Here is a 20,084-nt window from a genome sequence, read left to right on the forward strand (position 1 = left end):
ATGCTAACAAACATAGTTCAGCAATGCTATTCCAATGCTAATTTATGTTTGTATGTACCAGAAGTGATGAAATTCGTCACGTTAACTCTCAAAAGACATCAGTAAAAGTGGCACCTTTTTCATTTAAATATTGAAGACTTTTTTTAGTTTTGTTGTCAAGTGACCCCTGTGGTTATATGTGGTATTGCAGGTATATTTTTTAGCATTTAGCTAACATGCTTGAGAGTGTCAAGCATGATTAGTGAGGATATTTAAATATTTGCAGCAGAATTTCATTGAAGAACCTGTAAATGTGAGGGAGAATAAAGCATGGAGGAAGATAAGATGTCAGATTTTTAGCTGTGGTCGTCCACAGGCGTGAATGTGTGTGTGACCTTTACACTGTGTGGGGTTCAGGTCCTCTCTGATGATCTGAGCTGCTCATGTTAAAGTGATCTGTTTGCTGTCTAGTTAACAGAGGGAGGGAGGGAGGGCGTTGGATGGGAGGGGTGGAGAGGAGGAGGAGGAGGAGGAGAGTGTGTAACAGGACACCAGCTCTGCGTGTCTCTCCTTCTTCTCCCTCTCTCCTCTCCTGCCTCTCTCAGTCCGAGCCCGCTCTGTGAGCACTTAGATGGAATAGCTGCTTCTTTTCCTCTCTGGTGTCACTGGAGGACGAGGGATTCATAATAAACAGACTTTGGCTTCTTTAACCAGGAACCAGCTCTGGAGATAGGTGAGTTGTGGACACCAGGGTCTTTGGGGTGGAGGTGGAGGTTTTTACCTGCTGATGTGGATGCAGAGGGGGGAGCTGGCGTAGGCGGTGGCAGCAGCAGCGGCGGGCTAACAGGTGCAGAGTCCCACCAGAGAGAGCAGAAAGAAAGTGGATCTGTCTGTGGAAGAACTCCCCTCGTGTTGGACTTCTTCTCCAGAATATGAGTCACAAGTCAGATGTGGAAAACTTTGAGATTCTTTCAGTTTACGTGGAGAGAAAGTTCTGGGTGGAACAAAATCACAAGATCCACATTATTTAACCAGCTGCTGAAACATACACCCTGAGCTGGGCATGCTCGGAGTGTGTGTGTCTGTAATAGAGCTGCTGACAAGTGAATGGCAGGGTGTGGTGTGAACACACACCGTCCCGTCACAGACAACTTGTTTACAATTTTGTGAAAAGGAAGAAAATGGAGAATAACTCCATGAGTCCAGCAGGGACTCCTCTTCTTCTGTCTCTTCTGTGATTGTTAGATTGTGCTCATGTGTTTAAAGAGTTAACAGGATCTGATCCAAACAATCACATGCTCAGATTCAGGGAGGAAAAACATACACTGTTCTTTTTTCTCATCAGTATTAGTTGGAACGTTCATCCATCGGGCTGCCAGCCCAGGATCCATCCTCACACTGCTAACACCGATCTCACTGCCCCGCTCTGTGCAGACCTCTAATTGCTGCTGCAGAGATTTCTGCTCCACAGAAAATTAATTGGACTTTCTGTTTATTGTTTGTGTTCACAGTAACACACAGCGGTGCATCCTGGTCTGTGGAGTGCTGTGGTGTGATAGTGAGCTCATTAATGCCTTTAGCATGGCGAGCTCGTGGGACGTCACAGCTGAAGGTTCGGGAGAGTAAACGCCCCCTGACCATGAACGCAGCAGCTGTGGAGAGGAGTGGAAGCTTCTCCTGTGGAAGGTGTGGGACTGTTCAAAGGGTCGCGTCACCTAAAATACAAGGAATGACCGCAGAGGTTCTCAATGTCTGAGAGGGAGGGAACAGCAGAACCTCTAAGTTCTATCCTCACAGTGAAGGCAACTTTTTTTAGACTTTTCTTAGACTTGATGGACAAAAAATGCTTCCACAAAATGCATGTATGATTATTTGTTTGACATAGTTCCAGTGGCCTGACATGGGCATTTTTCCACTGCAGGAACTCAGAGCTGGTGTGAGAATTTGCAGGAACCTGATCAGGCGTTGGATCATAGGTGTACTCAGTTGTTCAGACCTACCTACCTACCCCGCAGGAGGCGCGTTTGTCTTCTCCAAAAACAGCCCTGTTTCTACAGGAACTCACAGGCCGACCTGGAAAGGTCTGACTAGTTCCTGCTGTTCAGAAACACCTTTAGCATCTCATCCTGGATGATTATTTTTATTGTTGGTTCAGGTGAACTGTTTCTGTCTGTAACAAGCTTCTCTGCTGTTTTCTTAGCTGGCATTGAGATGTTGCATGTAGTAACTCACATCAGGCTAGGTGAGGTGTGACACAAAGACATGATGCATACTGCAGGGGCTGATCCTGTGTGTGTGTGCATGCTGGGTTTTATGGCTTAAAAGGGGGCAGGAGCCAGAGCAGGACCACATATCAGCTTTAAGCACTGTGTGTGTGTGTGTGTACAGTAGATGTTGGATCAGGACAGTTCTGCACATGTCGTCAGGCCTTTATTTCTCTCATGTGCAGCCAGAGATCTCTGCAGGTTTCCATATGTACCTGAATAGCTTCAGCTGTATATCAGTCATGCTTCACTCCACCACACACATACACACACACAGACACACACACCTATTTGTATACTACACCCAAGCACCCAGCTTTCTTATTTCTGGACATTAATTTTTCATCACACATCCATAAGCCATGAGATCAGAGATCCAGCTCTGTGGTTCTGTTTGCTTGTTAAAGGGTAGTTTCCTGTTTTAGATCTGCTGCAGTGTGGATCAGCGTGTGCAGCGCAGGTGGTGTAACACCCAGGTCTGAGTGATGGGAGCAGCCCAGTCTTTCTCCAGCAGTGGAGTTCTTGCACCGCAGGACCCACAGGCGGTACAGGACCTGCCTCTATCAATAATTGAGCTGCTCTTGTCCTGTTATGGAGGAGGAACCGGAGGAGGCTGCGGCTCGGGGAGTGTTTCTCCGGCAGCTCTTTTGTGCAGATTTACCTCATCCATTTTTAAGAGAGTCACATTCGGCGAGATATAGTGAGTGATGGGATTTGACTGTCTTCATTTAGTGCTGTCTGTGCAGCGCTTTCAGCTGTAACTCAGCATTTCTGGACATGTCAAACTGCTGATTTCACCGTAACTCATTATGTGCTGTCAATTATCGCCATGGCAACAGATGGTACAATAATGAAATTCATTCAAACATTATGGTACTTGTTTGTGTGGGCTAAATGTGTTTGAAAAGTGACTTTTGAGAATTAAAATGTGAATTTATATTAATATCTTCCACAAAAATGACTTCAAAACTACACTTGTTTAGACTATTTTATGTAACAACAAAAAAGGTCAAATATGGTGATGTAAATATTAAATTGTTTGACTCTAAATACAATATCACAGGTGAGTACTCAAATGTAGCTGCTAAAGAGCCAGATGTTCCTGTGAGGAGTCAAGAGAGAGCAAAGAGAGAAAGAGCTAAGAGTAGCGAGCTAGCAATGCTAATTTTTCTCCATTTAGGATACTCCTGTTAGCCAACAGGGTGGTTTTATGCTCTCACTAGCAATGAGAAATAGCATTACACTGGCTAATTCACAAGCTAATGCTAGCTGCTACATGCTGTGGCGACAGAGAAGCCACTTATTTCTTTCAAACATTAATCAAGGGAGCAAACGGAGCCAAAGGTTAAAGAGTCTGATCAAGCTAACAATGCTAATGCTGTCTATGTCTTGTTATAGTTTTGTGAGCACAAGGCTTTGTAGCCTAGTACACATTTCGAGTCAGTCAATGGTACACTGCACGTTGCTGTAGCCTACATTTCACTAGTGTGAACGTGCTTACTGCATGCAGCTAGCGTTAGCTTATTAGCTGGTCATCTTTTGAGGAAACTGTTGTCTTACATGTTAGCAATGCAAACTTATCAGTTGTCAAGTTAATAAGGAGTAACGCTAAGCTTTAATGCTAATTGATTAGCTTCACATCAGCTAGCTTACTGCTTTTTAAGACAGCCAGGTAAGTTCATGTCATGGATCCTCTGATGGTGAATAAGCTAGCTTTAGCGATGTTAGCTAAGACAAAAATGGCTGAAAAAGTTCATCTCCATCATTTTCTCTGTAACACAGGCAGCAGGGACTGGTCGTCCTTTCTGAGCGGCGCAGTCATGGGCGGGCCGGAGGGGTTAGCCAGGCCACCTCTGGTGTCAGCTGTGACGTCTTCCCTCCTGGCTCTCTTTTTCCTCTGCACCAGGGTCTCCAGCCTCACACAGCCTCTGCCAAGAGTCTTCCTCCCCTTTGAAGGTAAGAAGGAAATTCTGGTAAATGATCACTGAGTGCTGATGTCATATGTTTAGCACGGTAATGCTAAACAAACTGTAATCAAGCCCTAGCTGGGGGCTGCATCATTATAGTGGCAGTGAAGGGGCTAAAGAAACTTTGCAGGAGTGTTTTGTTTGTGTTTGTTTGGCTTGGATTTTGTGATCAGAATAATCTTCACACACACACACACACACACACACCCTCCATTCTTTTGTCCACCCATTGTCCTGCTGCGTGTCAGCCAGGAGTCAGCCCTCTGCAGGAGGTGGCACTGCCTGTCGGAGCTTCCCTGGATCTGTTCCTTGTTAAAGTTTAATCACTCAGCTCTGTGCTGCAGGTCTGTTGGGCATTGTTGCTGCCTCTGGAATCCATTCTCTTGTTTTATTTAATTGTTTTTTTTTTCTGACACGGAAGATTTTATGAATTTTTGATGCTCCCTTTAAATTGGAGGAGACTGTGGGGTTATTTTGAAGGGATTATTTGATGGCGGTCAACACACCCACAGCGTGGAGGAGCAGTCTCTCAATCACTTATGATTTTATTTTGTATATTACATTTTTTATTATCATTGACTACACATCACAAAAATGAGTTTGTGAACATTACTTTCCAACAGAATCTGTTTCTCCTTGTTTATTTGCGTTTTGAATCTATAATTTAGTCATCTCCTCAATAACCAATAACTGCACTATTTTGTAGGTTCTAATAGGAAAATGGCTCAAATTATGATGTTAAGCATAAATTCCTTCCTCAAAGCAACACTGGTCAGATCTTTAATGTAGCATTTTAAGCTAAAATAGCCTGATATTACCCTCAGGAATCAATGGAGACCAAACAAGTAGCAAGCTAGCAATGCTAATGGTTCTCTCTGTCTCTCTGTCTCATGTTGTCAGGACAGGAGAGGTTCTCTCTCTCTCTAAATTAGATTAGTCTGACTTACTGTAAGTGTGTTTGGCTGCAGGGAGAACCTTACACGGAGAGTCTCCCTGCTTTATTCTTAATGAGTCCTACTGACGGTGGACGAGCACCACACTTTATGAGTAAAGAGCAGCTGTGAGGAGGATGTTTATCCTCTTATTCCACATCAGGTGTGAATTTACATTCCAGCTTTTTTTTAAATCTTTTTGGCGATGCCTGAGCACCAGATGTAGGGAGAGACTGTACGGAGGCAAAAGGTGGAGGTTCATTTAATACGTAAACACTGGAAGACCTGGCCAAGGGAGGAACTTTGGGAGCTCGGAGCTCCATCCAGAGCAGCCAGAAAGATGGATGAAGAGTCAGCGGAGGGGTCTCAGAGGGGGAGGAGGGTGCAGGTGGTCTGGCACCTGCAGGATCCTCCTTCAGTCAGATGTTAATTACTGTGACTAAAACCAGTGAGTGAGACACACATAGATCACAGAACACTTTTTTTTTTAGGTCTGAAAGCTGATCCGGGGGTGAGGCAGGTCTGTAGGACTCCCAGCGTACAGCCTCGCATCCTGCAGAGAAGCTGCTGCCTCAGACATTCCTGCTCGCTCTCATTCTCTGCAGGCGAGTGCACGCCAGACCGCAATTAAAGCCGCATAATAAACAGAGAAAAATGCAGCTAACCCAGATAATAAGCTCTGGAGTGGTGCCTTCAGATCATACACACAGCCCTCCTCTGCTTCTCTTTACAGCAAAACTATTTAGGGATACCCAGTATGATAAAAGATAATGACTCCCCATCGCTAGCTTTAAATACCTCTCACTCTCTCAGCATTTATTTTGGCCCGTTCTGTGGTGTGTTTGATGTGTTTGCTGTGTCAGAATGAGGCTGAGATGACAACTTTCAGATCTCATCACAGCAAATGACTTCAGATCCCACCTGCTGCTCCACCTCCGTGCTGCAGGTCGATAAATGTGGCAGTTTAAAGAAACTGTTTTTGTATGAATGTGGACCTCTTACACAGTAATGAGAGTCTCACATCCATCCATTGCCAGTCTTCAGGCTGTGTACTTGTGGCTGAACCACATGTGGGTCAGACTTTATTGGCATCCTGGGTTTGGCAACTGTTAAGTGTGACATTGGGCTGAGAGCAGATAGAGTCAGAGGGTGTATTTGAACCCAAACCTTACCAAGAAAGCTAAAATGAAGGACGGACAGCTGCTGTTTACACCATCAGGCGGCTGCATTCTCACAACACTTGTGGGCACATTTGCATCCTGACAGGATGTTTTTGTAGGTTGGACTCTGCAGGGGTCAAGATTCAGGATCAGCCTAAACAAGGAAGCCCAGCTGGAACCTGAGAGGCAGCAACTCTTCTCCAAGGGTCCAGCCACTGTGTGGAGGAAGCTTATGTCGGCTGCTTGTATTTGCAATCTCGTTCTTTTGGTGAGGGTAGGAACAGAGATGGACCTGTAAACTCAGCTTGTTCTTCACCACAGCAGACCAGGGACACCCCACCGATCCGCCCCATTCTTCCCTCACTCATGAACAAGAACACAAGGTACCCGAACTCTTCTTGCAGGCAGAGACTCAACCCCGACCTGGAGCAGGCATAGGTGTCTTCTCTGTGCTTATTTTCCCCACAAAGAAAGGGATAATAATCACCCATCATGCTAACTGCTGATCAAACATCAGATGAGTTTCCGATTAATTGACCTGGCTGATGACTGATGGTGTCAGGTGGTCCATCTGATCACCTTCTTGTTTTACAGTTCCCCCATGATGACTTTGTAGGTAGTTCTCAGTAACAAACCCTGGTACATGTCAGGTTACCTCCAATGATCGGACACATGTTTCTCCTCTTGAGATCATTCAGTAACATCTGATGTGAGTTCACCTGATAAATACGAGCAGGCGTCCCCTTTGGAGGACAGGTTATGTTAGTGTTCTGTAGTGTGCAGAATGTGACATTGTTTCTGGAAGCAGAGAATCAGCAGTAAGCAGCCTCTGGGTCCTGCAGCTGTGCCTGGAACCCCCATCCTGTGAGTGATGGCCTCATTCGTCCTCCTGATTGGCAGATGAAACAGTGGTCTGTGTTTGTGATGAGGATCATTTAACCTCATCAACAGCCTCACTCTGTTCTGGCTCCGGCTTCAATACTGCAGAAACTACAGTAGATATGTCCGACCTGGAAGGATGTTTATTTGAAATGAGCTGCTCTGCACTGCTGCAGACACACACACGGCTGATTATGATGACATGTTTATGATGTATGTGAGCCACATACACACAGCCTTTCATGGCTCATTACTAGCTCCACTTAGCTCCCACCATTATTCATACAGGAACGATGCTGTTCACACACTGGAGGTGGACGCTGCAGCTGTTTACTCATGTTGGTGCAATGTGTGTGTGTGTCCATAAGTGCCTGACAGTGTGCATTCCTAGACTTTGCTGCATTTCAGTGGCGAACTTTCCGCTGAATCACTCTTAAAGCTCTGTGGTTTGTCTCCAGCTTTGTAAGCTGCTCATACAGAACACGGCCTCCACGAGTTCCTTTTCTGAGTGGATACTTAAAATATTTAAATCCCAGAAGAACAAGAACCATTTCATAAATCTGACAGCGACACTACTTTTCTGAAAGAAGTGCTACAAGAGGAGGTCTGCACTGGAAAATGTGGAAGGAAAGAGGAATCTGATACACAGGCTGGGCTTTCTTAGAGCTCCACGTGCCTCTGTTGAAACAGAACAATCATGGTTTGAAGCAGAGAGGACTGCTTTGTTGCATTTGTCCAAAGATTAATCAGATCCACAGGTCGTCCTGTGCCTGACGTTCAGTTACTTTTTAACCCTCTAAACGTGTATTTCCACTCACATTTTGAAGCACAACGGGCTCATTGTGTTCACTGTAATATAAAGTGGAAACAGTAGGATCATGGCTACAAGACTGAAGAGTGTCTTCTGTGCAGGATAACACAGTTATAAAGCCAAAACCAGCAAATTAATAGTGAGGGAGACACTTCCAGGCGCAGCTCCACCGCCATCCCTGGGAAGCAAAGATGTCAGGTCCTCTCCAGCATGACTCAGAATAAATGACAGACATTAAAATGAGACGCACTGTTCAGTCAGGAAGTCGTGGTTTCAGCTGAAAGTGTAACAGATTTTCATTATGAGGGCCAACAGCCTGTGAGACGTCTGACCTCCTCCTCTCCCCTCCCTGTCCGAAGTCACGGCCCTGTTCAGTGTTTCATTACAATGAAAGGTAATCCATGGCCATCAATACAAACAGTGTCATAGATCGTAATGTTTCATTAGCTCAACAGCTACTGTCGTGTGACATAGACACAGAATTGCCTCTGTAGTTCACCCTGCCATGATGTCATGTTGTGAAGGAGCACAGACCCTGGACTTCTATGGTTTTTGTGTCCTTCCTGTCCTTCATGACCATTGCAACATCACCTCCATCTTATTTTTTTTAATATTGGAGTTATGTATTGAAACAAACTAGATTTGTATCAGACTGTATGAAAAAATACATGACATGAAGACGTGCTGCAGGCACAAGAAGGAAAAGTTCAGAACAAAATGAACAACCTAGTTAACAATGCATTAGTTAACAGGTTTATTTGAGGATTTCTTGTAGTTTTCAGCAGGGTCAGTGTCCCATCCATTACACATCCATTACAGGATGTTTTTGGTGGTTAGCCTCATAGCAAGAAGGTTCCTGGTTCGATTCTGACTGGGGGCCTTTCTGTGTGGAGTGTGCATGTTCTTCCTGTGCCTGCGTGGGCACTCTAACTTGCCCATAGGTGTGCGTGGGCCTGAGAATGGTTGTCTGTCTGCATGTTGCCCTGCAATGGACTGGTGACCTGTCCGGTCTCCAGCCCCCCGTGACCCTGCACTGCAGGATGAAGCGGGTTAATGGATGATGGATCGATGGATGTTTTGGCCTCTTCTTTTGTGGAGCTGTCATGTTCCTGTACTGCGTTCTGAAGTATCTGGATCAAAAGAAAATGTACACAGACTTTCTTCTAGTGTGCAAAAGTTTCCACAGGTGCATATGTCATGGTATTAACCTTCACCCAACAAAACAAACTGTTGACCTGATGACATCACCTTCAGGTGGGCTTCTTCCTTTATCCTTAGTGACTAGTTAACACATCATGTCTGACCCACATCTCCTCCTGCTGCTCACCAACAGTAAAATCACTGAGATTTACCGCCTGCTGGAGGTGAGAGATAACTGGAGGCTCCTGATGAGGGCAGGTGAGAGGTCGCGGGCTAAAAGGCTGACAGCACGGCTGCTGGTGACATGTGAAGGTGGAGGCTGTGTGCTAACTGGGCCAAACCAGTTGGCTGCGTGACGGGCAGTTTGTCGTCTCAGGTTTCAACTCTTACGGGGAATATTAGGTCAGCCATGTGATGGAAGCAGGAGCTGACATCACACACACACATAACGGAGGGAGAAAATACACTCGGCTCCCAGGATACAGTGTCTGCATAAGAGCTCCCTGACGCCATGTGATTCTCATTACTAATGTCTGGATATAGATAATTGGTGACAGACAACAATCAAGAAATTAGTGAGAAGCAGCAGATATATAACACCAGCGCTGGCCCGAGGCCACGGCATGAGCTAGCTGCAGTACTGTGCATGCTGGGAATGCAGAGTATGTCTGTTGGACAGACAATCGGACGACTCTGTCAGCCAGCGTGAGCCGACTTGGGTGGTCCCGACACCTTGACTTCCCCTCTGCCATATTTATCTGCCACCAATCATCACTGTATACTGTCAGCTCTCAGGCAGCGGTGCTCAGCAGCGAGGCTCGTCAGTTGCCAGGACAAAGCCTGCACCTAACCTCGGAATGTGTGGAGGAGGTCAGCGCCGTGTTAGGTGAGTGCATCCATCCAGAAGTGAACCAGAGAGCCTCTTAGCATTGTCCAGACAAAGAGGAGCGGCGGTATTTGGCACCAGGTTTGAGGTCAGGCCTCTTGGTGATGGAACCCTCTCCATCTTGTGAGGAGAGATGAATAGCAAGAGGGCAGTGTAAGCCCCGGCTTCAATATTTATCCAGATGGGTGACTGGGGTCCTCCCACCAGCTGCCCCTGACAACCACAGAACAGGTTCTTCTCCGACTCAATGGAAGGCAGCCCTCATTAGCATGGAGTTAATATATTCATGCTGGCCTTTCAGGTAGAAAGCCAATTGATGAGAGCTGCTTTGCATCGGATGCACAATGGTGGGTTGGTAATTGGCCCACTACCCGACCCTGAAGTGTTTTAATTAGGTTTGGCTCGTGTTCAGACGCTGCTATTAATCAAAAAACCCAACACTCCAGGCACAGTCAGTTTGATTAAAGCTGCTCAGCCCCGACTCCACAAAGACCACACTAATGTACTGACAAAATAATCCTATATTGTTGCTCCACGCTGGTTTTATCACCTCTTCATGTGGAGAGTGTGGCGGCATATTAAAGCCATAGACAATGCAGAGAAGAACATTTCAATTTTCATGAAGAAAAAAAACAATTACAATAATTTCGTTTTTTTAAATTTTTATTTGTTCTGAGTGTGAGAACAATGTCAAAATATATTTAAAAACTGATTTTTTTATTTTTACATGCAAAAAAATGTAAAACAAATTAATGAAAATAATGCTCACACATTTAGAAGAAAGTAATGGCACATTTTCTAACTTTCTAGTTGTAAATTAATTAAATGAAAAGTTAATTTAAGCTGTATGCAATTTCCCCATTGTGGGACTAATAAAGGTTTCTTAATCTTTCTTAATTTTTACTAAAAACTCATAATTATGATAATAATCCTTACAAATGAGCAAGAAAATGTATTTTCTGGCATTATAGGAGTAGATTTACAAGAAACAGGAGCCATTCTTTGAAACTATTGAGTCATATATATATATTTTAATAATAAAGTCACAAATTCACATGAGAAAGCTGGTTGTTAAGTCTGCACTGAGTTCGGACAAGCTTATCCAACCTCTGGTTGTTCCCCGTCAGACTAGAAGACTACGCCTGAGGCAGCCAGAGTGACACCGGCTCAGTGAGTCAGTCAGTTGGCACCGCATTCAGAAACCTCAGACTTGCATGGTCCAGGACTACAGTCGCCTCTCTCATAAAGAGCCCACATACTTTCCAGCCGCTGTGAATCTCTAATTTTTATGATGCTGCGTGACAACAAACCACTCCTTGTATGGACATCCGAAAGCAGAACCATGGACGTGTTGTTTACTGCTGGAAGCGCTGCCGTAAAACTCGGCTCATGTCATCACAGACTTATGGACCCAGAACCTGAGTGAAGCCTCTCCTGGATCTGTTTTCGCACTGCAGTGTGTGTTGTTTTCTTCGTGCTTCTTGCCTCTCTGGGTCATTACCCTGGAGCCTGTGGCCATGAACAATCAATCCTCCATCAGTTTACAGAGGGATGAATTATCGCTGCAGTGATCACAGCCTCAGATATCTGTGTGCTGTCAGGAACCAAAGGGCTGCTTTTCTTTTGAGGATATCAGTCCCAATCAGTTGACATGACCTACATGCATGATAAATGTGCTGCATTCATCACACCACCTGTCACCATGCCAGACTAACAACAGGCCCAATTAGGCTTGGTTCCTTTTGTTGCTGTTGTTTTTTATGTAAAGCCGACATCACAAACTGGAGCTCTGTTTAAGGTTTTGAAGCAGTTCAACTGGACTTCTGAGAGTTCCTTGACAATGATTGACAAATAAAAGGGACCTGGATGACTGAGAATCTTCATAAACAAACTGGAGATGTAGAGTTTGAAGGCACTTTTGGGTTGGGTTTGGACTGGAGGAACTGACTGACATTAACAAAGGTCTGTGTGTCTGTGTACACAAATAAAAGGTCTGGACCTTTTGTTTTCAAGGTCAAGCCAGCTGATGTGAAGATTTTAGATGCACGTCTACACATGGTGTTACAGGTCACCAGAAGCTTTCAATGGTTCACTGGTCCTGATGATGTTCACCGTTACCATGACAATGGTTATAGTCAAAGGTCTTTTTTGCATATTTGATATTTTGTTATATCAAGTTCTCTTTTTTTGAAATTCTGGCTGCTTTCAGCCCTTAAAGTGGCCACTTGTGCAAAGTTAAGGTTGACTTCTGCTGCTTTAATTTGTCTTTTACAAGTTCAAGACTGCAAACCATAAATCATCACATCTTTACATTACTGAAATGATTTATTGTATCAGCAAAACTGTGATTTTCTGGCACCATTTTGGATAAAAAAAATCTCTCCACTGACATATGAGCAGAGTTTTCTACTCCTGTGAAGAAAGAAGGCAGGCTGCTGTTTAATATTGAATGACCCCTGTCGTTCTCCGGCCCGACAAAAGGCTTTTGTGCCGTTTCCACTTGACCACTTCTCACAAACACATCAAAGTGAGAACGTCTCAGCTCCCCCTCCAGCCACCACCTTGCCCCCTCTCTGCTGCGACCCCACTGTCCATCACATCAGGATCAGGCTGGATTGGATCACAATTCATCCAATGGGGCACTACGGGTCAAAGCTCAAAGTCAAAGGCAGGACACAGGGGACCTCTGGGAGGGTGGCGGGGAGCTGGAAGTGCCCACCTGCCCCAGATTCATAATAGAAAAGCCAGCAGCTGTCAGAACTCAGCCTCTGCTTCTTCTTTTCTTCTTGTCGCTCTCGACCTGCAGCGACAGGAAGCAGGGGACAGTTATTCACTGATATCAATACTACAATCAAAACAAAACAGCAGAACTTTGAGATTTACAATGGTGCTTGAATGCATAATGAAATGTGTGAAATGTAAAAATAATCCCCCTAAAAGAAACAGTTTGCACAAAAACAGTTCTGTTAAAAAGATACAATTCTTCACTCCTCTGTGCCGCTAGAAGGCCAGGAATAACTCTTCTGCCACCTGCAGTCACATCCCAAAAATTCAGCAAGTATTCCTGTTTTTTTCCCCCCAAATATTGGTAACACCTGTTCGGAAAATGGATCCACCTTCCAAATAAATTCAAGATTTGTCTCATGATCATGATCTGTGGACCAGAGATCCGCAGGAGCTCGCTCTAGTTCCAGCCATGGTTGTGGTGTTTCCATAGAGGTGCTTTACATTGAAGTGAAGAATGAGCCCAAATTTGAATCTTAGTCCCGCCTCTTTGCCTTGTGTCATTATTGCAATCTTCAGGATCAACACGATATAAAAATGTCCCCCTGATAACCACAACATGAGCCCAGTTATCATGTGTACAGACACTCTTCCATTGTGTGAGCTCAACAAAGAGGAATGCATATAAACCAACTAAAGTAATGAGCCACACATGGTCCACAGAGGATTTCTTCATAACAACACATTGTGCTCCAGCTTTAGGTTTGTGTTGTGATGAAATGTGATTTATGATGTCATATTTTGTATGAAAGCTGCATCACTTCGGACAGTTGACTCTGTAAACACTGGTGTGTTTGTGTGCGCACTGCTCCTTTGTTCAAACTGATGCAGCAGGTGCACCATCTGGCAATCTGAGCTTTTACAATGCAGCAGCACGGCAGGCGTGACTCGTGTGTTTGTGAGTGATTGAAGGCAGAGCAGGGAGAAGACACCGGATCCGATGGTATGTGGACTCCAGAGGGTTTCGGTTTGTCTCTTTCTGACACACCCCTGCTGCGGCCGTCTTAGCGTCGGGGTTTAACTGGTGTTCCACTCTGACTGGGGGGAGACATGAAAGTCTCCTGTTTCCCCCCGCTGACAAAACAATCCAAAGTTCACCAAAATATGAAACAGTTATTCCAATCTGACCGCACCCATCAGAACAATTTGTTCCTGAATTTTGCTGACAGTCTGTCGTTTCTAACAGCAGAGTTCAAAAGTTTATCCATTATATTTAGAAATAACTTGTTTATGTTACATTTCTGAAAAATCAATCAATCTTTTAAGCTGGTGGTGCATGGAAATGCAGCAAAATGTTTTATGTGTTTTTGTTGTCAATCCAGTTAATTGAGGCCCCTAAAAAGTAGGGTAGAAGATTTTGAAAACTCAGTGAGAGTCAACCAGATTTTGAAAGTAAACACACGCCCCTTTCTCTCGGAGCTCACCCCAAAACCACGCCTCCCAACCAGTCTGTGACTTCGGCCATCATGCACGTCAGCCAATACTCTGTGTAGGTGCGCCTCGTAGGATAGGCTGATGTTTTTAGCGTTTTATAGCTTCCACAGATAATTAATAATCTTCAGTTTAATGTGAAACTGCCGAACTAATTGGTTGCTATCGGATTGTAAAGAGAAGTTACACTTATTTAACAAAAAGTGCATCAGAATGAAATCTCCTACCCTACCTTTAATCCATTATGGAAGGGCTGAACTACTGAGTATCTATTTGACCAAATGATTAATTAAATCAATCAAAAACTGAAAACAATCTAATCATACAAAAGTATTCATTGCTGCCATTTGGCCTGTTTGCTCTCAGCAGCTGAGTTTCTGGATGATCCCCACCAGCCTTAATGCTAATGTAGCCGCATGAACATTCCTGGTTCAACACCTCCACGTGCTAATTTTCACCTCTTCCACTGTGGGCCTTCATTGATAAATGTAGAAAAATATGTGCTATTTTAATATTTTTTTAGTTTTGTGTCACTTGTACACCCTACTAGCTGTATACACTGTAAACACTGCATATAGCTAGTAGCTAATAATGATGATTGTAGCTTTAAATTTACTCATTTATGTCACATATGTTGACTACAAAGTATAAACAGGTGTACCGTGAAGCAGCTGAGCCAGTTAGCCTCTTGGCATTCTTCCTGGGTTTAATTTGGAAATGCATTGACAAATAGAAGCATTTGGCCGCAATGTAAACACAACACCTGGGCAGACATGCTCATTTTTACTCCTGCTTCTTTGAGCTAACTAGTCCCATGAGTTAGTGAAGCGTTGTAGCCTCATCCTGGGTTTAATACCAGCCCCTTAAACTTCATGCACTACCTCTTCACCTCTGATCTTTATCATTGGCATTACTTAAGTGTAAGTCTTTGGCCTCTGACTGTGAACCCCTCTTCTGCTCAGACCATACTGTAAACAGCTGCATGTTTCCTGACAGCTGCCTTTTTTTGTGTCTCCAGCTACAAAAGTGTTTAAATCAAAAGTGTAAAAAACGAGGCACAGCTCCGCTCAGCTAAAAGGCTTCTCTGAATCTCCTCCAACCACTTCACCCTCGGCGGCTCACACCATTTGAGTCTTAGGATAATATTGCCTCTGCACAGATCCACTTTGAAGCAAGCGGCTGATGTAATCTCTCTCTCCTTTATTAAACGGAAATCAGCTCGACAGGACACCTCTGCTTTAATTTAGATTTAAAAAAAATCATTAAGGATGAGACACAGTTCACAAAGCGCTTCTCTTCAAGACATTAACCATGTAAGGCCATTTACCTAAACACAGTTAAAGCAGGGAGTGAAGAGTCGTGGGAAAGATCGTCTGCGACTGAAGTGGTTAACTTGTCTTTATTTAAAGTTAAACACTCCAGGCTTTACATGGCCAACGCACCAAACATTATAACGAGAGCGAGGGGTGCCACAGGAAAAAAAAGGAGCCATTTTCCCTTCAAGATAAAAGCCTCAAAAACCACACAATAATGAAAATGTGACTTTAGCCCAAGGCATTGAAGCAGGCAAACCTGTTTGTTGATTAGAGGAGGGAATGCAAAGAGAGGGTCAATAGAGGGGAGGAAATAGAGGGTGTACATCCACATTACTCACTCCCCACCCCGACCCTGCTTTCAGTGCAGATTGAAAAAGTGATAAATATGCATGAGTTTGGCTTCGGAGAGGCTTTGATGGTTCGGTTGAGAATTCTCTATCTCTGGAGCAAATAGGCTGAAAATAACTGTCTGAGAATGTGTGTGTGTGTGTGTGAACAATGTGCACTTATGAGTAGAAAAGACCCTGTAGGAAGAGTTTTCAATGCACTGTAATCACAGTCTCTCTTTGATCAAATGGTTAAAGCCAATGCATCACTGTCGGGTCAATCTCAGGAGCCATTAGGTCTGTTGTTGTTCTGACCCGAAAACAAGTGTCGGTGTTTGCACTAAATGAAGGTGTGCTGGGAAGTTTGCTGTCTGTTTTTAATCTCTTCCTCTCAGAAAGTGTTTTTTTAGTTCTCTTCTCTTCTGAGGGTTCACATGAACAGCTGTTTGTAGACTTGTGGTCTGGAGCGCTTGTTGAATTTAGGTGACTTCCTCCTGTAGCAGCCCTTTGGAACAGGTATTGGACGCCTCTGCCAGCTGCACTGCCTTTACACAGAACAGAGGCCATCTTGGGAAAGTGGTGGAGCTGGGTCTCATCTATAGACTTTAAACTTGGTAGATTATCTTTGCTTCTGATCAGGACCTGACTTAAAAAGGTTTTAACTCATGCACCACTCAGACTTAAGTCTTGTATAGGCTGTGCCTGGGCTTTATACCTGATATGTACAATTGAAAACCACACCATGTTGACAATAAGGGAAAATTATTGATCACAGAGCCTGTTTCTACCACCAGCGAAACGTCTTCAAAACCTGTGTGTGTTGCAGTGGGAGGTGCCATATGACGAGTTCTGCACACGTTTCCCGTGAATTATGAAAAGGCCGAAACGAACTTGATTTTTTGCTCCCGCCACAATGAGAGCATGCAGAGTCTGTAACAACTTTAAGCAGCAAATAAGAACCTGAAACGCTCCTAACAACCGCATCTGCCTCCTGTCACTGTCTTTAAAGTTGTCCTCCAGCTCCAACATGTGTGAGGATGGGTTGAGACGAGGACAGCTACTTGGTCCACCCATCGGTCCCAGTAAGCATACCTATACCTGGCTTTGCAGATCAGCTCATACCAATCCATTTTCTTGCAAATACCAAATAAACTTGCTGGCACAGTAAGTGTGAAATACCTCATTACAGCTGACTTGGGCTTTATGTTATTGCTAGCATCTTTTCTTAATCTTGCCTGAGCCTGATCTCAGATTCACCCTGGACTGCAGCCTCTTGGTCTCCACCCTGAATTCTGCTGCAATGCTTTCCACACAGACACACACACACACACACACACACCAGGGACAGATTACTGAAGAAAAAATGTTTGTTTTATGTCTCTAGGAAAGCTGCCGTGCTACCGTCACATGCTGCAATACACATTATGCTGCTGCTCCAAATCTCCTTACAGGCTATGTAAATATGTTTTGGCAGCCGTCGGGTCCCCTGCATGTTAAAAACAGCCTCCATATCCTAAATGTTACAAAGCTTGAGTTTTCTTTTCATATCTTGTGGACACAATTTGGGCCGTTCTTGTTTTGATCAGAGACAACGGATTAATGCCGGCTGTTTCTCATGAGTTTCATTTGGACGAAATAAGAAATGCTTCCTCTCATCCCAGTGTATAAACAACAAGCTTATTGGTGTGTTTTCTTGAGCTTTTTTCCCCCTCTCTGTGCCTCCTCACAGACCTGCAGGCCTCCCAGTCCTTTGAACACTACAGCATATCAGACAAGGCCATGGACTATAGGATCCTGCAGATGGACGAGGACCAGGACAGGATGTATGTGGGCTGCAAGGACCACGTCCTCTCCATGGACATCAACAACATCACACATGCCACGCTCAAGGTCTGCTTTGATTTAGAAATGATTTTCCTCTTGCAAAAATGTTACTGCATCACAAAAAAGCTTTTCCCTGAAATTATCATTATTATTATTATTATAATCTCTTCAATAATATGCAAATTGGGCTACATTAGCAGTGATCGCTACCATTTTAAGGGCATTGAAAAGAGCCACGAAATGCTCTCTTGTATCTAATTGTGCATGCAGTGAAGGAATCATCTTGTGTAATTGACAGGTATGAAGTGCATAAACAGATGGGAGAGCAGTTAGGTTTCCCCGGGGAGCGCTGCGCAGCATCCATTATAAATAGCTTTGATGTATTCATTTAGCTGGACCTTTGAGCGCCTCACACACTCACACACACACACACACACTCACGCACTCACACACACACACACTCACACACACTCACTCACTCACTCACACACACACACGTGTAGCTACCTGTAATCAAAGCTACTGTGGAGACTTTTAGGACATTTATTGTGTTTTTCCTGTGATTTCAGGAAAAAGATCAAACCACTCCAGCTTATTATTCATGTTGGGCCTCTCACAATCTGTTACCTTTCATTTAAATGCCTTTTGTTTTACCACCAGGTGTTTTGGCCGGCATCTACCATCAAAATAGAAGAATGCCAGATGGCAGGCAAGGACCCCACGGTAAGAACATTTCACATTACTCAGGGTACTGAAATGACAAATAATACAAGTAATCCTAGTCTGAAATGATTTGGTGTGACCGAAGCCACTGAGCTCCCCAAGGTCTGAGCAAAGATTGTATAACACTATGATGTTCCACTCTCTCCTGACCTCACTGGTGTCATTGCTTTGTTTGGTGTGTCGGTGGGTGGATGATCAGAGGACTGAATTTAAGTTCGGTCAAGATGGCCGACCTAAGTATTTTAGGTGCACATTTATGCAGGGTGTTACGGTAAAAGGTGCTCAAGAAAAACAAAAAAGAGCAAAGCAAGACCCAGATTTCTGTCATGATTACTTTATCTTGTGAAATATTTCATGTGCCAAAATCCTTTAGAGATGATGGAAACATTTCACTGGATTACTGTAACATTTCCCAGAGATACTACTTTATACATTTGAGGGGGGAAAAAAGGAGAATCCAGCTCAGACACCTTTTTTTACATACTTTATCATAGCAGGTTCAGTGTTTGGACCTCTGAAACTAGAAGTAGGATGGACAGAAAGAGCCACCGACAACAAGGACAAATGCTACACAATGCTCCTTTACAAATAGTAACAAATGCTTTCTACCGTTCAAAGAGGTGCTGTAAATAAAACAGCTATATATAGCTGTTTTACATACACCTTTGAACACTCTAAAACAAGGAAAAGTCGATGAGCGATGTCAGCAAGCTGGGTAGCATCCTGTGTCTTTTTAAGAAAATATGGAAACTATTATGTCTTTCACTTGTTTTCAAAGACTCATAACCAAAGTGAACCGACAACATGTTCCTCCACATTAGCTTAGCTCTTATCCTAAACGGCAGCCACCGGATACGAGACAATGTTACGTTAATGCTAACGGTAGATATGCTCATACCACCCAACTTCGTCCAATCATGAGATCAATACAGCCACAAATGCTGGGTGTACATGCTGTGTGGCGAACCTTCGCAGGGCACCCAGAGATGTTTGATAAAGATCATGATTTGTGGTAAAACGTGCAAATTCTTAAGGTTAAACATATAAAAACTTTCCTATCCGTGGTCTCCATTTTCGGTCTCACCAGCTTGAGGATTTCTTGCCCACATAAACACATCCAGCTCACGTGCGTGTGTTCAAGGACTGAAATATCAGAATCAGAAATACTTTATTATTCCCAGGGGGAAATTATAATATAATATAATTATATATCAACCTCCTGTTAAGTTTTCCTGAAGACAAGCTGCACAAACAACATAAAGCCCTGCTTTAAATCACATGTAGCCTCATTATGGCAAGAAAGTTATTGAAATAATCACCAAGCTCCAAGCAAGGACACCATTGTTTGTTTTGAACCTGGCACAGTAGCTAACATGGAAACTGCTAATGGTTGTTAATGATGGCCTGCTTTATGTTATTTTTCTGTCACGGTATGATCTGAAGGTTTTGTCAGCTGTTCTCAGATCCGCCCCTCCTTTGCGGGTCTTCATCGGAAGTGGCCTCCTGGGCTTTCCTCTCTCACATCTGCGAGCTTGAGTCACTTCCAACCGTATTTGTAGCGAGCAGATGTCTGCAGGGTCACCAACCGGCCCGGAGTCCTCCTGGCACAGCTAGTCTGTGCAAGTGCGAGGAGTGGGAGGATCGGGGGGGAAATAAAATGGC

General features: G+C 44.1%; 1 protein-coding gene across 4 annotated transcripts in view; it reads left to right on the top strand.

Annotated features, from left to right (window-relative positions):
• Positions 1 to 543: 543 nt before the first annotated feature.
• The window catches only part of sema3c (sema domain, immunoglobulin domain (Ig), short basic domain, secreted, (semaphorin) 3C), a 35,415-nt gene continuing 15,874 nt past the window's right edge, over positions 544 to 20,084 (top strand). Inside the window, exons 1-6 of one of the 4 annotated variants that reach the window (XM_028424653.1) lie at positions 544 to 712; positions 1,491 to 1,781; positions 1,901 to 2,060; positions 4,026 to 4,199; positions 17,605 to 17,765; positions 18,360 to 18,422. In XM_028424653.1, the coding sequence (XP_028280454.1) occupies positions 1,728 to 1,781; positions 1,901 to 2,060; positions 4,026 to 4,199; positions 17,605 to 17,765; positions 18,360 to 18,422 (612 nt within the window). In that variant the 5' untranslated portion in view covers positions 544 to 712; positions 1,491 to 1,727. The remainder of the gene's footprint in view (positions 713 to 1,490; positions 1,782 to 1,900; positions 2,061 to 4,025; positions 4,200 to 17,604; positions 17,766 to 18,359; positions 18,423 to 20,084) is intronic. The other 3 variants (XM_028424672.1, XM_028424676.1, XM_028424663.1) reach the window with 3 other exon arrangements.

Source organism: Parambassis ranga, chromosome 2 (assembly GCF_900634625.1).
Source record: "Parambassis ranga chromosome 2, fParRan2.1, whole genome shotgun sequence".
Taxonomy (NCBI): domain Eukaryota; kingdom Metazoa; phylum Chordata; class Actinopteri; family Ambassidae; genus Parambassis; species Parambassis ranga.